The sequence below is a fragment of the Salvelinus alpinus genome, chromosome 15, assembly GCF_045679555.1.
Source record: "Salvelinus alpinus chromosome 15, SLU_Salpinus.1, whole genome shotgun sequence".
Taxonomy (NCBI): Eukaryota; Metazoa; Chordata; class Actinopteri; order Salmoniformes; family Salmonidae; genus Salvelinus; species Salvelinus alpinus.
Genome location: NC_092100.1, coordinates 5,572,116 through 5,589,584, shown reverse-complemented (window position 1 = coordinate 5,589,584; position 17,469 = coordinate 5,572,116). Strand labels below are relative to the sequence as shown.

Genomic DNA, 17,469 nt, shown 5'->3' with positions numbered 1-17,469 from the left:
CCATTTTACAGGTGAACTGCAGGGTAATGTAAAAGTTGTATTTTTTAAAGATCCAATATGTAATATTGTACACTAGTTTTTAGTCCAGAGAGTACAGCAAAGTTATTTAGATCTTCAATGAGACATTGCAGGGATCTAGCTTGCGGACTTAATATAAAACTTGAGTCATCGGCATACATGGACACCTTTGTTTTTAAGCCTTGGATTTCTAATCCTCTAATGTTGTTATTGGATCTGATTTCGATGGCCAAAACGAATAGATATGGTGACAGCGGACACCCTTGTTTAACTCCTCTTGACAATTCAAAACTCTCTGAGAAGTAGCCGTTATTTACACCTGGGGTTGCTATACATTATTTTTACTCATTTTATAAGAGAATCACCGAAATTGAAAATATGTATATTTATAAATAAAACCAGTCGTACTTTATCAAATCTATTTTCAAAATCCGCTATAAAAATCAGGCCTGGCTTCTTAGATGTTTCATGATGTTCTATTATTTCTAGTGGTTGTCGTATATTATCTCCAATGTATCGTCCATGTAAAAAACCTGTCTGATCAGGATGAACAATACCTGGTAAAACCCTTTTAATTCTGAGTGCTATGCATTTTGCAAATATTTTTGTATCACAACATTGAAGTGTAAGGGGCCTCCTGTTTTTTAGATAGACTAGGTCTTTATATTTGCCATCCGGGTCTTGTTTTAATAATAGAGAAATCAGACCTTCCTGCTGAGTACCTGACAGACTACCATTTCTATAGGAGTAGCTAAAACAAAAGGACAGCTAGTGTCATGTGATTTCTTCTGAGAAGTGCCTTTACTGTCCACCTACTAATATCATAGCAGTAAACCACCCTGCATCCCACTGCTGGCTTGCCTCTAAAGCTAAGCAGGGTCGGTCCAGTTGGTCCCTGGATCGGAAACCAGACACTGCTGGAATTGTGACGTCTTTCGGAGGGTACGTTAAACGGGTGTCCTGACACTCTGACTCTCTCATAAATAGTCCCATGGCACTTATCGTAAGAATATGGGTGTTAACCCCAGTGTCATGGCAAATTCCCAACCAGGCCCCATTCTATCATGGCCACCTAATCATCCCCTTCATTCCTAATTGGCATATATGACTCCTCACCTCTCTATTGGATAGCTGATGAGCATTAGCTGATGAGCATTCTGGCCAAAAAATGGCCGCCGTGCATCACCCAGGTGGGTGCTACACATGGCTAGTGGATGAGGTAAGTTTCCCCCTACTATGTAAAGCGCTTTGAGTAACTCAGTTGGTGTCACACCCTGATCTGTTTCACCTGTCTTTGTGCTTGTCTCTACACTCCTCCAGGTGTCTCCCATCTTCTCCATTATCCCCTGTGTGTTTATACCTGTGTTCTCTGTTTGTTGCCAGTTCGTTTTGTTCATGAAACCTACCAGCAGCTCTTCTCCTGCTCCTGCCTGTTTTCCTGCTCCTGTTTTCTAGTCCTTCCTGGTTTTGACCGTTGTGCCTGCCCTGACCCTGAGTCTGCCTGCTGTTCTGGACCCTTTACACCCTCTCTGGAGTATTGACCCCTGCCTGCCCTGACCCTGAGTCTGCCTGCTGTTCTGGACCCTTTACACCCTCTCTGGAGTATTGACCCCTGCCTGCTCTGACCCTGAGACTGCCTGCTGTTCTGGTCCCTTTACACCCTCTCTGGATTATTGACCCCTGCCTGCCCTGACCCTGAGACTGCCTGCTGTTCTGGTCCCTTTACACCCTCTCTGGAGTATTGACCCCTGCCTGCCTTGACCTGTCGTTATGCCTGCTCCTGTTGTTAGGAATAAATGTATGTTTCTTCTACTCTGTCTGCATCTGGGTCATAATGTACCTCAAACGTGTTAGTTGGTAGAAAAGCATTATATAAATCCAATCAAATGAATTATTATAGCTTTTTTTCATCACTCACAATCCTAAGACACATCAGTATCATTACTGATATCGTGAAGTGTCACGATCGTCGTAATGGGCGGACCAAGGCGCAGCGTGAGTATAGTTCCACATATTTTTAATCTCCGTGAAACAAACAAAGCAATAAAGAAACAACGAAACGTGAAGTCATGACGTGCACACAGGCTACTAAACACAAACAATAACCCACAAAACACAGGTGGGGAAATGGCTACCTAAATAAGAGGCAACGATAAACTGCCTCTAATTGGGAACCATATTAGCACCAACATAGAAATAGACATACTAGAACACCCCCTAGTCACGCCCTGACCTACTACACCATAGAGAACCAAGGGCTCTCTATGGTCAGGGCGTGACAGTGAAGAGTGGCCTTAATACCATCATATTATAACACAGTGTTGAGTATTAGCCTATAACATCTCTACCCCCGGAGCACCGAGTCTGCTGTATCTTATCTATCATGGAGCCACTGTAACAGTAACAAATGAAACTGTGTTACTCCTTGACAAGCAGTTGTTATTTAAATTACAGTATCTCATTAACCACCTTCTAATTCTCCTGAGAACGGAGAGAGAAAGAGAGAGAGAGGGACTGAGAAAGAGAGAGGGGGGGGCTGAGAGAGAGAGAGAGAGAGAGAGAGGGGGGGACTGAGAGAGAGAGAGAGAGAGGGGGGGGGGTACTGAGAGAGAGAGTGAGAGAGAGAGAGAGAGGGGGGGGGTAGAGAGAGAGAGAGAGAGAGAGAGAGAGAGAGAGAGAGAGAGAGATAGAGAGAGAGAGAGAGAGAGAGAGAGAGAGAGAGAGAGTGTGTGTATGCATGTATGTCTGTCTGTGTTTGTGTATTTGTGTGTGTGTCCCTTTAACAGCAGGTGTGGAGTGTGTTGAAACCCACCATGCTGTTTGGAATCTGACTTTAGTCCCGAGTCTTTTGGCCATCCTAAAAATAGCCCTCTGAAAGACCAGCAGCTGCTGCCTCAATGGTACTCTAGCCTCCATAGAGCTCTGGTCCAAAATAGTGCACTACATAGGGAATAGGGTGCTATTTAGCCGAAGTAGTCTGGCCCAATGACTTGGCTCTAACAGTTGTCCTCCATACTGCCAACTACATGTTGTTCTAACTGGCCGTCCACTGAACCACACACTTCCAGTTACCGGAAATATGAGCAATTATTCCCTTTAGTTACCCTCTCTGGTAAGTCTTTCATTTCTTTTCTCCTGTTTGAAGATAGGAAATGTAATTTACTGTGGGCCGGAGGGAGCATGGGATACGGCTAGCTCCGTGACTGTTGTTCAACACGTAAACAGAATGCTATGGACTTAATTATGACACTAGAGTTTAGAAATGTATCTTGGTTCATAAGAACAAGGTTTGACTTTTTTTTTTAAACATTTCATGTCAACTCTCCTAGGATGAAAAGGAAATGTTATGAAATTCCACATACTATATAAAGTTTTCACAAAAGGTTGTGATCTTTCACTGCATGGCTCTACATTTAAGGCCTAGGTGTAAAAATCTCCCAAACTATTTTGTATTTTAAATTGGGCCGTGGCTGCTGATCTGACTTTTTCGGGAACTTTAATCCACGACTAAAAGATCCGAAGCTTCCTGAAGATTCTGGGCATGTGTGGATCACGTTCTGCGCATGTCTATATTGTCTATAGAGAACAGGCTACTCAGGCCAATGGTGCTCGTTTAATAAAGTTAGATTAAGCTGAAATCAATGTCTGCAATATCTCACGTAATGTTCACAGTATTCTTCATAACAGAACTGAATATAATAGCATAACGTTACTGTAAGACAAAAAGCACGGGCATTCAATCATGAACGATTGTTCTTTAAGTTTTACCCTTCTCAGTATGCACTTAGATCTTAGATTTCTGTTTTGAATGACTCACAGTGTTATTGTGAATGACTCACAGTGTTATTGTGAATGACGTACAGTGTTATTGTGAATGACGTACAGTGTTATTGTGAATGACTCACAGTGTTATTGTGAATGACCCACAGTGTTATTGTGAATGACCCACAGTGTTATTGTGAATGACTCACAGTGTTATTGTGAATGACTCACAGTGTTATTGTGAATGACTCACAGTGTTATTGTGAATGACTCACAGTGTTATTGTGAATGACCCACAGTGTTATTGTGAATGACCCACAGTGTTGTTGTGAATGACGTACAGTGTTGTTGTGAATGACTCACAGTGTTATTGTGAATGACTCACAGTGTTGTTGTGAATGACTCACAGTGTTATTGAGAATGACTCACAGTGTTATTGTGAATGACTCACAGTGTTATTGTGAATGACTCACAGTGTTATTGTGAATGACTCACAGTGTTATTGTGAATGACTCACAGTGTTATTGTGAATGACTCACAGTGTTGTTTTGAATGACGTACGGTGTTTAAAGATTTGAAGGTGCCAACACATTTTGTAGCCATCAGAAAAAAGTTGTACTGTCAAATACAAAAAATCTGCTCGTCCCTTTAACAGGGATCATCAACCTCACGTGTTTCAGCTTCGGCCCACCAATTTAAACGGAGGCATAGCCTTACCTGTGTATTTTGCCGAGTGGCGTGCACTGTTTGAGTTTTGGCCACATGAAGAAAAAAAACACGGTGGGTGTTTTTTGTCACACAGTAACGTTATACTATGCAATTATAAGCGGTTTTGTTATGTAGAATACTGTGTGATCATGATGTGATCTTGCAGACATTGCTTCAGCTTGATCTAACGTTGATCTAACATTGATCTAACGTTGATCTAACGTTGATCTAACGTTGATCTAACTTTGATCTAACGTTGATCTAACTTTGCCTTAGTTGCCTGAGTTGCCTTAGTTGCCTGAGTTGCCTTAGTTACCTGAGTTGCCTGAGTTTCCTTAGTTACCTTAGTTACCTTAGTTTCCTGAGTTTCCTTAGTTACCTTAGTTACCTTAGTTGCCTTAGTTAACTTAGTTGCCTGAGTTGCCTGAGTTCCCTGAGTTACCTTAGTTACCTTAGTTACCTTAGTTGCCTGAGTTGCCTGAGTTGTCTGAGTTGCCTTAGTTACCTTAGTTGCCTGAGTTGCCTGAGTTGCCTTAGTTGCCTTAGTTACCTGAGTTACCTTAGTTACCTTAGTTGCCTGAGTTGCCTGAGTTACCTGAGTTACCTGAGTTGCCTGAGTTGCCTGAGTTGCCTGAGTTGCCTGAGTTGCCTGAGTTGCCTGAGTTACCTGAGTTGCCTGAGTTGCCTGAGTTGCCTGAGTTGCCTTAGTTGCCTTAGTTGCCTGAGTTGCCTGAGTTGCCTGAGTTGCCTGAGTTGCCTTAGTTACCTGAGTTGCCTGAGTTGCCTGAGTTGCCTGAGTTGCCTGAGTTGCCTGAGTTACCTGAGTTGCCTGAGTTGCCTGAGTTGCCTGAGTTGCCTTAGTTGCCTGAGTTGCCTGAGTTGCCTGAGTTGCCTTAGTTACCTGAGTTGCCTGAGTTGCCTGAGTTGCCTGAGTTGCCTGAGTTGCCTGAGTTGCCTTAGTTGCCTGAGTTGCCTGAGTTGCCTGAGTTGCCTGAGTTGCCTGAGTTGCCTGAGTTGCCTGAGTTGCCTGAGTTGCCTGAGTTGCCTGAGTTACCTGAGTTGCCTGAGTTGCCTGAGTTGCCTTAGTTGCCTTAGTTGCATGAGTTGCCTGAGTTGCCTGAGTTACCTGAGTTGCCTGAGTTGCCTGAGTTGCCTGAGTTGCCTGAGTTGCCTGAGTTGCCTGAGTTGCCTGAGTTACCTGAGTTGTCTGAGTTGCCTGAGTTGCCTGAGTTGCCTGAGTTGCCTGAGTTGCCTGAGTTGCCTGAGTTGCCTGAGTTGCCTGAGTTGCCTGAGTTGCCTGAGTTACCTGAGTTGCCTGAGTTGCCTGAGTTGCCTGAGTTGCCTGAGTTACCTGAGTTACCTGAGTTGCCTGAGTTGCCTTAGTTACCTTAGTTGCCTGAGTTGCCTGAGTTGCCTTAGTTACCTGAGTTACCTGAGTTGCCTGAGTTGCCTTAGTTACCTGAGTTACCTGAGTTACCTGAGTTGCCTGAGTTGCCTGAGTTGCCTGAGTTGCCTGAGTTACCTTAGTTGCCTTAGTTGCCTGAGTTGCCTGAGTTGCCTTAGTTGCCTGAGTTGCCTGAGTTGCCTGAGTTGCCTTAGTTACCTTAGTTGCCTGAGTTGCCTTAGTTGCCTGAGTTACCTGAGTTGCCTTAGTTACCTTAGTTGCCTGAGTTGCCTGAGTTACCTGAGTTACCTGAGTTACCTGAGTTGCCTTAGTTACCTGAGTTACCTGAGTTACCTGAGTTACCTGAGTTGCCTGAGTTGCCTGAGTTGCCTGAGTTGCCTGAGTTGTCTGAGTTGCCTGAGTTGCCTTAGTTGCCTGAGTTGCCTGAGTTGCCTGAGTTGCCTTAGTTGCCTGAGTTGCCTGAGTTGCCTGAGTTGCCTGAGTTGCCTGAGTTACCTTAGTTGCCTTAGTTGCCTGAGTTGCCTGAGTTGCCTGAGTTGCCTTAGTTACCTTAGTTGCCTGAGTTGCCTGAGTTGCCTGAGTTGCCTTAGTTGCCTGAGTTACCTTAGTTGCCTGAGTTACCTTAGTTACCTTAGTTACCTTAGTTGCCTTAGTTACCTTAGTTGCCTTAGTTACCTTAGTTACCTGAGTTGCCTGAGTTGCCTGAGGACTGGATTGGGTTCAATCAGTGGTCCTGATGATCCCATCCCAGCTAGCTAGTTTATGCCGTAGGGGTCATCAGAAGCTTCAGGAAGTTCTGGTTCTTTTAGTCGGTGGATTAAAGATCCCCGGAAAAAGTCAGATCCGCATCCACTCCGTATAAAATGTTCATTATTTCCAAATAAGTTGTTGATTACTTTGTGTATTTTGCTTTTTTCCCCATTCTTTTTTTCTTGTTCTTTCTTTCTTTCTTTCTTTCTTTCTTTCTCTTATAGTTTCTCTTGTTTGAAAGCTGCAAAACACATTTTAACAACACTCTAGGGGTAGGAAATAACTTTATTTTGTTTGTTTCTTAATTCATTAGAAAATCAGCTTTAAAGTAACAAGTTGTTATTATGAACGCGACAGATTAATAACAGCCTTTTGCAACCACCTGTGTTCCCGAGCTTGTTGGTTGTTGTGTTCTATGAATAAACATGACGTGTATTCTGGCCATTTGACCGTACTGAACTTGGATGATCTAGCAAAACCGCTCTCAGGCCACTGCAGTTGTCATCCCCGGGTCTGTATTCACAAAGCGTCTCTGAGTAGGAATGCAGTTTTGCCTTTAATTTAAAAAAAAATCATAATGAATGAGAGGGGGGGGGCAACTTGATCCTGAAGATCAGCATTCTTACCCAGAGAACGCACTTTGTGGATACGAACCCTGAAGATTAAGTTTTGTCAGAGAAGTCTCATCCCTCATCTCTCCTCTTGTAGGTAACATTGACAGCAGCTGTTGGGCAGAGGGCTCTGAACAGATTAAGAAGTTAGAGATCAGAAGGGTAAAGGTGAAAAAAGGGGTCGTGGTCACCATGGTGCGTAATGTGGACGATCTGGACTTTTGCCTTGCCTCCCACCCCCAGAGCATCCTGGAGGGGCTGCGCTCCCTCTGCTGCAACCCCAAACTAGTGGACGTGACTCTGGCCGCGGGCGGCCGCGACTTCCCTTGCCACCGGGCCGTCCTGGCGCTCTGCAGCGTCTACTTCCACTCCATGTTCTCCGGGGACTTCGTGGAGAGCATAGCTGCCCGGGTGGAGCTGCACGGTGTGGATCCTGACGTAATGGCTTCCATTCTAGACTTCTGCTACACAGGGAAACTCACCATCAACCAGGGAAACGTGGAGGGCCTGATACGCACGTCCAGTCAGCTACAGTTCCAGGCGGTCCGGACTGTGTGCAGCCGTTATCTCCAGCACCAGATCGATGCCACCAACTGCCTGGGGATCCTGGAGTTCGGGGAGGTACACGGCTGTCCCGAGGTGGTAGCCAAGGCCTGGGGATTCCTTCTGGAGAACTTTGATGCCGTACAGCGCTGGGAGGAGTTTCCTCTGCTGGAGAAGGAGAGGTTAGTGGCATGTCTGTCCAACGAGAGGCTACAGACCAGGACAGAGTGTACCCGTGTGGAGGCAGCCCTGGCCTGGGTGAGACACCGCCAGGAGTCCCGACTCCCCCACCTCCCAGAGCTTCTGGGGCTGACCCGCCTGGCCCTCCTGTCCCCTGACTACCTCACTAACACCCTAATGAAGGACAGCCTGGTCCTAGCCTCTCTCAGCTGTGTGGAGGTGGTGGAGAGGGTATGCAGAGAGGTAAATGAACAACATAATAAAGTACCAATGTTTTAATCTTTTATACTTAACGATCCAATTTCCCAACCACCAATACGCCTAGTCCTTGACTCAAATACACTTTGAATGGGGGTTCTACATTGAGTTTATTTTTTATTCCAGGTCGAGGCTTGATCTGTGTCTAGGAAACAGGAACCTTAAGTTTTATCAGGGCAGAGAGAACTTCCATATTTCCCAACATTTCCAAATCACCGTCTTTGTGTAGAAAATGGAGGTGAAGCCAGGAGATGTGGTCCAGATTGGCAGCCCGAGTCCCCAACCCAACCTGGAGGAGGTGTTATTCGTGATGGGAGGACGCTCGTTGGACGACTCAGATGACGAAGACGACGATGATGAAGACAGAGATCCCAGGCTGCTGCCCGGGAACTGTGGCTTCTACAACCCTAAGACACGTAATGCTCCACTTCCTTCTCATCTTCCTCTTCCTCACTCATGTGTTCTGAGCATCTGTGTCCCTATAACCTGGTTCCAGATCTGTTTGTGCTGTCTGGCCAAATTTGTCATGTGACAATGACCATAGGAGTTGACAAGACAGCACAAACAGATCTGGGACCAGGCTAGAGTCCACCTAACAAAAACCCTATAGATAATGTGCATGTTGTGATGTCTCTCTCTACAGAGGAGTGGTATGAATAACATCATGTCTCTCTACAGAACAGTGGTATGAGCTGCCAGTCTTCCCCAACCACAACAAGTACGGATACTCTGTGGTCTCTCTGAATAATGACGTTTACGTCACAGGTCAGTTGGCTTTAATTTAGGGGCACTTGATTTGAAAAAATAAATGCATAAAATAAATATATAAAATGAAAGTATTCATTGTCAGTAAACCAAATTCAGATTTCCTCCAACTGGTGAAGTGTGCTTACTTGATAAATATAATTGATGCATCCAGTATCCTCAGTGTCCTGAAAAGAGGATTGACAATGATCTGATGGCCACTCTCTCTCCCTCCCTCCCTCCCGTCATCCCTCTCTCCCTCTCTCCCTCCCTCCCTTCATCCCTCCATCCATCCCTCCCTCCTAATCCTCCCTCCCTCCCCGCCTACCTAATCATCCCTCCCTCCATCCATCCCTTCATTCCGTCATCCCTCCCTCCCTCCCTCCCTTCATCCCTCCATCCATCCATCCCTCCCCGCCTCCTAATCCTCCCTCCCTCCCTCCATTTATCCTGTCATCCCTCCCTCCCTTCATCCCTCCTTCCCTTCATCCCTCCTTCCCTCCATCCCTCCTTCCCTCTCTCATCTTAGGGGGCTCGAGGGGTTCCCAATCCAACACCTGGTCGACCACAGAGACCTGGAAGTACATAACCAGAGAGGGACGGTGGGTGACGGTGGCTCCCATGCTCCGGCCCCGGACTAACCACACCTCAGCAGCCCTCAGTGGAGAGATATACGTCATCGGAGGAAAGAGAGAAATAGGAACTAGACCTCTAATAGGCCTATAATAGACCTATAATAGACTAGTCCAATAGGAACTAGAACAATAGGAACTAGTCCAATAGGAACTAGACCTATAGGAACTCGACCAATAGGAACTAGAACAATAGGAACTAGAACAATAGGAACTAGTCCAATAGGAACTAGTCCAATAGGAACTAGTCCAATAGGACCTAGAACAATAGGAACTCGTCCAATAGGAACTAGAACAATAGGAACTAGAACAATAGGAACTAGAACAATAGGAACTAGTCCAATATGAACTAGAACAATAGGAACTAGAACAATAGGACCTAGAACAATAGGAACTAGAACAATAGGAACTAGAACAATAGGACCTAGAACAATAGGAACTAGAACAATAAGAACTAGAACAATAAGAACTAGTCCAATAGGAACTAGTCCAATAGGAACTAGACCAATAGGAACTAGAACAATAGGAACTAGAACAATAGGAACTAGACCAATAGGAACTAGACCAATAGGAACTAGACCAATAGGAACTAGAACAATAGGAACTAGACCAATAGGAACTAGACCAATAGGAACTAGACCAATAGGAACTAGTCCAATAGGAACTAGACCAATAGGAACTAGACCAATAGGAACTAGAACAATAGGAACTAGACCAATAGGAACTAGAACAATAGGAACTAGAACAATATGAACTAGACCAATAGGAACTAGACCAATAGGAACTAGACCAATAGGAACTAGAACAATAGGAACTAGACCAATAGGAACTAGACCAATAGGAACTAGACCAATAGGAACTAGAACAATAGGAACTAGACCAATAGGAACTAGACCAATAGGAACTAGACCAATAGGAACTAGACCAATAGGAACTAGAACAATAGAAACTAGACCAATAGGAACTAGAACAATAGGAACTAGACCAATAGGAACTAAACCAATAGGAACTAGTCCAATAGGAACTAGACCAATAGAAACTAGACCAATAGAAACTAGACCAATAGAAACTAGACCAATAGGAACTAGACCAATATAAACTAGACCAATAGGAACTAGACCAATAGGAACTAGACCAATAGGAACTAGTCCAATAGGAGCTAGAACAATAGGAACTAAACCAATAGAAACTAGACCAATAGGAACTAGACCAATAGGAACTAAACCAATAGGAACTAGACCAATAGGAAGTAGACCAATAGGAACTAGACCAATAGGAACTCGACCAATAGGAACTAGAACAATAGGAACTAGAACAATAGGAACTAGAACAATAGGAACTAGACCAATAGGAACTAGACCAATAGGAACTAGAACAATAGGAACTCGACCAATAGGAACTCGAACAATAGGAACTAGAACAATAGGAACTAGACCAATAGGAACTAGAACAATAGGAACTAGAACAATAGGAACTAGTCCAATAGGAACTAGACCAATAGGAACTAGAACAATAGGAACTCGACCAATAGGAACTAGACCAATAGGAACTAGAACAATAGGAACTAGAACAATAGGAACTAGAACAATAGGAACTAGTCCAATAGGAACTAGACCAATAGGAACTAGTCCAATAGGAACTAGACCAATAGGAACTAGAACAATAGGAACTAGACCAATAGGAACTCGACCAATAGGACCTAGACCAATAGGAACTAGTTCAATAGGAACTAGACCAATAGGAACTAGACCAATAGGAACTAGACCAATAGGAACTAGACCAATAGAAACTAAACCAATAGAAACTAGACCAATATGAACTAGACCAATAGGAACTAGAACAATAGGAACTAGACCAATAGGAACTAGTCCAATAGGAACTAGACCAATAGGAACTAAACCAATAGGAACTAAACCAATAGAAACTAGACCAATAGGAACTAGACCAATAGGAACTAGACCAATAGAAACTAGACCAATAGGAACTAGACCAATAGGAACTAGACCAATAGGAACTAGACCAATAGGAACTAGAACAATAGGAACTAGACCAATAGGAACTAGACCAATAGGAACTAGACCAATAGGAACTAGACCAATAGGAACTAGACCAATAGGAACTAAACCAATAGGAACTAGTCCAATAGGAACTAGACCAATAGGAACTAGACCAATAGAAACTAGACCAATAGGAACTAGACCAATAGAAACTAGACCAATAGGAACTAGTCCAATAGGAACTAGACCAATAGGAACTAGACCAATAGGAACTAGTCCAATAGGAACTAAAGCAATAGAAACTAGACCAATAGGAACTAGAACAATAGGAACTAGACCAATAGGAACTAGACCAATAGGAACTAGACCAATAGGAACTAGAACAATAAGAACTAGACCAATAGGAACTAAACCAATAGAAACTAGACCAATAGGAACTAGACCTATAGGAACTAGACCAATAGGAACTAAACCAATAGAAACTAGACCAATAGGAACTAGACCAATAGAAACTAGACCAATAGGAACTAGTCCAATAGGAACTAGTCCAATAGGAACTAGACCAATAGGAACTAAACCAATAGAAACTAGACCAATAGGAACTAGACCAATAGGAACTAGTCCAATAGAAACTAGACCAATAGGAACTAGACAAATAGGAACTAGACAAATAGGAAGTAGACCTATAATAGACTAGTCCAATAGGAACTAGAACAATAGGAACTAGAACAATAGGAACTAGACCAATAGGAACTAGACCAATAGGAAGTAGACCGATTAGATCTAGACTAATTCTCTATACTGTACAGACCTCTAAACCACTGCAGCCTGCCGATCTGTAGTGATAGATATGCTTTGTCATAATAAGTCAACGTTTTTTTCTTAACATTGGTCTGGTCAGATAACACCAGTGTTTTCTCTCCACAGGCACTACAATGGACTTTGTAGACATTGAGCACTACGACCCATACAATGACACCTGGGCCCGAACATGCCCTGCAGTGAAATACGTGACAAACTTCACAGCGACTGCCTGTCATGGTAAACTATACGTGATAGGCTCCTGTGCTGTTAAGTACAACGCCTTGACTCTGCAGTGCTACAATCCTGTTATAGGTAGGTAGGAACGACATGGATCATCACGTAGGTTAATATGCTCACAACATGGAACCGTCACCAGTGTTTTTGCGAGGGGGGGGTCGATTCCATTTTCATGTTCACGTCTTGAATTTTACTAAATTGAAAGGGAATTGACCCCCAAAAACATGATCCCCAATAATTGATTATCACTTTAGAAATGGTGCAGGAAATGGTGCTCAAAACTGATTCCTTTTTCAGATCCATTTGAAATCTCTTGTCAGTGTAATCAATCATGTAGCCTACCTCTCAGATGTAACATGTGTTGTTCAGATTCACATCTCCACCTTTGTCCATTAAAAACCAAAAACAGTTTTAGTAAGAATTAAAGGAAATTCAAGTGGGCTTACTACACTTCTCAGATTCGCATCAGATCCTATCTCATATCTTTGCCCCCGTTGTGCCTCTCTGTCCCCTTAAGACGGGTGGAGTGTCATCTGCTCTCCCTTCATCCCCAAGTACCTGTCCTCTCCTCGCTGTGTCTCAGTGGAGGGGCTCATCTACCTGATCGCTGACAACACCAAGAAGGTTTACTGCTACGACCCACTGGCTAACATGTGGCAGAAGGTGGGTTAGGGGATAGACTGGCTAACATGTGGCAGAAGGTGGGTTAGGGGATAGAGTTAGGGTTAGGGGTTAGAGTTAGAGTTAGGGGTTAGAGTTAGGGTTAGAGTTAGAGTTAGAGTTAGAGTTAGGGGTTAGAGTTAGGGTTAGGGTTAGAGTTAGAGTTAGGGGTTAGAGTTAGGGTTAGAGTTAGGGGTTAGAGTTAGCGTTAGGGGTTAGAGTTAGGGTTAGGGTTAGAGTTAGGGTTAGAGTTAGAGTTAGGGGTTAGAGTTAGGGTTAGAGTTAGAGTTAGAGTTAGGGGTTAGAGTTAGGGTTAGAGTTAGGGGTTAGAGTTAGGGGTTAGAGTTAGGGGTTAGAGTTAGGGTTAGAGTTAGGGGTTAGAGTTAGGGGTTAGAGTTAGGGGTTAGAGTTAGGGTTAGAGTTAGGGGTTAGAGTTAGGGGTTAGAGTTAGGGTTAGGGGTTAGAGTTAGGGGTTAGAGTTAGGGGTTAGAGTTAGCGTTAGGGGTTAGAGTTAGGGTTAGGGTTAGAGTTAGGGTTAGAGTTAGAGTTAGAGTTAGGGTTAGGGTTAGAGTTAGGGTTAGAGTTAGAGTTAGAGTTAGGGTTAGGGTTAGAGTTAGAGTTAGGGTTAGGGTTAGAGTTAGAGTTAGGGTTAGGGTTAGGGTTAGAGTTAGAGTTAGGGTTAGGGTTAGGGTTAGAGTTAGAGTTAGAGTTAGGGTTAGGGTTAGAGTTAGAGTTAGAGTTAGAGTTAGGGTTAGGGTTAGGGTTAGAGTTAGAGTTAGAGTTAGAGTTAGAGTTAGAGTTAGGGTTAGAGTTAGAGTTAGAGTTAGAGTTAGAGTTAGGGTTAGGGTTAGAGTTAGAGTTAGAGTTAGAGTTAGAGTTAGGAGTTAGAGTTAGGGGTTAGAGTTAGCGTTAGGGGTTAGAGTTAGCGTTAGCGTTAGGGGTTAGGGGTTAGGGTTAGGGGTTAGAGTTAGCGTTAGGGGTTAGAGTTAGAGTTAGAGTTAGCGTTAGGGGTTAGGGGTTAGGGTTAGGGTTAGGGATTAGGGTTAGGGGTTAGAGTTAGCGTTAGGGGTTAGAGTTAGGGGTCAGGGTTAGAGTTAGAGTTAGAGCTAGCGTTAGGGGTTAGGGGTTAGGGTTAGGGATTAGGGTTAGGGGTTAGAGTTAGCGTTAGGGGTTAGAGTTAGGGGTCAGGGTTAGAGTTAGCGTTAGGGGTTAGAGTTAGCGTTAGGGGTTAGTGTTAGGGTTAGGGTTAGAGTTAGAGTTAGCGTTAGGGGTTAGAGGTTAAAGTTAGGGTAAGGGTTAGGGGTTAGAGTTAGGGTTAGGGGTTAGGGTTAGAGGTTAGGGTTAGAGGTTAGAGTTAGGGTTAGGGGTTAGGGGTTAGAGTTAGGGTTAGGGGTTAGGGTTAGAGGTTAGGGTTAGAGGTTAGAGTTAGGGTTAGGGGTTAGGGGTTAGAGTTAGGGGTTAGTGTTAGGGTTAGAGGTTAGAGTTAGGGTTAGGGGTTAGGGGTTAGAGTTAGGGTTTAGAGTTAGGGTTAGTGTTAGGGTTAGGGGTTAGTTAGCATTAGGGTAGTGTTAGAGTTAGGGTTAGCGTTAGGGTTATGGATGGATGGAGAGATGGATGGATGGACTGATTAATCCTCTCCTCCTGTGTATTCCCCCAGGTCCAGCTGCTGCACATGCTCCATGAGAACGGAGATCTTGTGTCGTTGGACAGTCAGCTCTTTGCAACGGGGGGTCACTGGAAGGGCATGGAGGGGGACTACGGGGTGGAGGTGGAGGTGTATAACAGAGCTTCTAACAACTGGAAGGTGGAGTGTTTCCTACCAAGGCTCTGGATCTACAGCGGCGCCTGTTCTGTCTTCCTGGACCCCTCCCAGTGGTCCGACCCATTCCCCCTCGATGAAACCTAAATGGAACGGTCGGGTCCATGGCATGCAGCACTTGAAGTGGAAAGAGGAAGGTGCCAATACTCACTTTAGGTGCCGGAAGGCTGCTCATTTTAGGTACAGATTTTAACTTAAAAGTACTGGTGTAGTCGACCATATTTTAGGGGGGGAATATTCTAGATGTGCAGTTAGCACTTAAAGGCTCAGTGCAGTCAAAAAACATGATGTGCCTGTGTTTTATTTATATTTATTTACACACTCTGAGGATGGAATAATACTGTGAAATTGTGAAAATTACGACTGTGCCCTTTTAGTGTAAGAGCCTGTTTGGATGGGATGGAGTTTTGGTCTGCCTGGTGACATCAACAGACCGTAAATTAGTTAATAGACCAATAAGAAAGAGAGTTACAAACCTCTCTGCCAATTACAGCTAGTTTTCAGTTTCCCCCTCCCCACCCAGACAGTCCTTGCAAAATAATTGATTGAGAAATTGCTCTGTGCTAATTCAAATAAACCAGAGTACTTAATTGTTACCCAGAAATGATTTAATATGGAGACCTTTAAGCAGTAGATGCAGATCTAATTCAAGCACTGAGCTCAAAGCACTGAGCCCACAGCACTGAGCCCACAGCACTGAGCCCACAGCACTGAGCCCACAGCACTGAGCCCACAGCACTGAGCCCACAGCACTGAGCCCACAGCACTGAGCCCACAGCACTGAGCTCAAAGCACTGAGCCCACAGCACTGAGCCCACAGCACTGAGCCCACAGCACTGAGCCCACAGCACTGAGCCCACAGCACTGAGCCCACAGCACTGAGCCCATGGCCATGACAGACTGATCTCAGGGTTATAGTTCACAGACTATTGTCAGACTTTTATGTCCGACCGTCTTGGCTGTCAGTAGCCTAGACTACTGTATGCATGTGGAATGTTGTTTCATCTCTAGATTATGGAGGATGTCTTTGTGCATTACAATAGCAGGTTACTTGATCCTCTATGCTGCCTTGCCCAATTCTTCTTCTCTTGTTTTTTTTTGTAACATTATACTCATGTAACGATGTGTTTATTTATATGGTTACATCCTGACTTCCTGAAACATCTGGTGGCATCTGCATTATTGAGTTTGTTTGTTTGTTTGTTTGTTTGTTTGTTTGTTGACTTATTCAAACTTTGTAGAAAATGTGATGTTTAATCAAAACATCTTTGTAAATATGTTGTTGTTTTTTATGGTGGAAAACATGGAATATTTCAGTATTTACAGTATATGCTTTTGTGTTATTATGCAACAGTGGCTTTCAACCTGTGTTTGTTTATAAGCAACTCGCTGGACACAGTGTCCGTTCAACATCTACTGGACACAGTGTCCGTTCAACATCTACTGGACACAGTGTCAGATCAACATCTACTGGACACAGTGTCAGATCAACATCTACTGGACACAGTGTCAGATCAATATCTACTGGACACAGTGTCAGATCAACATCTACTGGACACAGTGTCAGATCAATATCTACTGGACACAGTGTCAGATCAACATCTACTGGACACAGTGTCAGATCAATATCTACTGGACACAGTGTCAGATCAACATCTACTGGACACAGTGTCAGATCAATATCTACTGGACACAGTGTCAGATCAACATCTACTGGACACAGTGTCAGATCAACATCTACTGGACACAGTGTCAGATCAATATCTACTGGACACAGTGTCAGATCAACATCTACTGGATACAGTGTCAGATCAACATCTACTGGACACAGTGTCAGATCAACATCTACTGGACACAGTGTCAGATCAACATCTACTGGACACAGTGTCAGATCAACATCTACTGGACACAGTGTCAGATCAACATCTACTGGACACAGTGTCAGATCAACATCTACTGGACACAGTGTCAGATCAACATCTACTGGACACAGTGTCAGATCAATATCTACTGGACACAGTGTCAGATCAACATCTACTGGACACAGTGTCAGATCAATATCTACTGGTCACAGTGTCAGATCAACATCTACTGGACACAGTGTCAGATCAACATCTACTGGACACAGTGTCCGTTCAACATCTACTGGACACAGTGTCAGATCAACATCTACTGGACACAGTGTCAGATCAACATCTACTGGACACAGTGTCAGATCAACATCTACTGGACACAGTGTCAGATCAACATCTACTGGACACAGTGTCAGATCAACATCTACTGGACACAGTGTCAGATCAACATCTACTGGATACAGTGTCAGATCAACATCTACTGGACA

At 44.0% G+C, this 17,469-nt stretch overlaps 1 protein-coding gene across 1 annotated transcript; it reads left to right on the top strand.

Moving 5' to 3' along the window:
* Positions 1-2,997: 2,997 nt before the first annotated feature.
* Positions 2,998-16,725, top strand: klhl30 (kelch-like family member 30). The gene is made up of 9 exons (XM_071342310.1): positions 2,998-3,130; positions 6,868-6,915; positions 7,352-8,220; positions 8,465-8,651; positions 8,914-9,000; positions 9,509-9,662; positions 12,534-12,724; positions 13,167-13,312; positions 14,967-16,725. The coding sequence occupies exons 3-9, from the start codon at positions 7,447-7,449 to the stop codon at positions 15,213-15,215; spliced, it is 1,788 nt and encodes a 595-aa protein (XP_071198411.1). The 5' UTR covers positions 2,998-3,130; positions 6,868-6,915; positions 7,352-7,446; the 3' UTR covers positions 15,216-16,725.
* Positions 16,726-17,469: the final 744 nt, after the last annotated feature.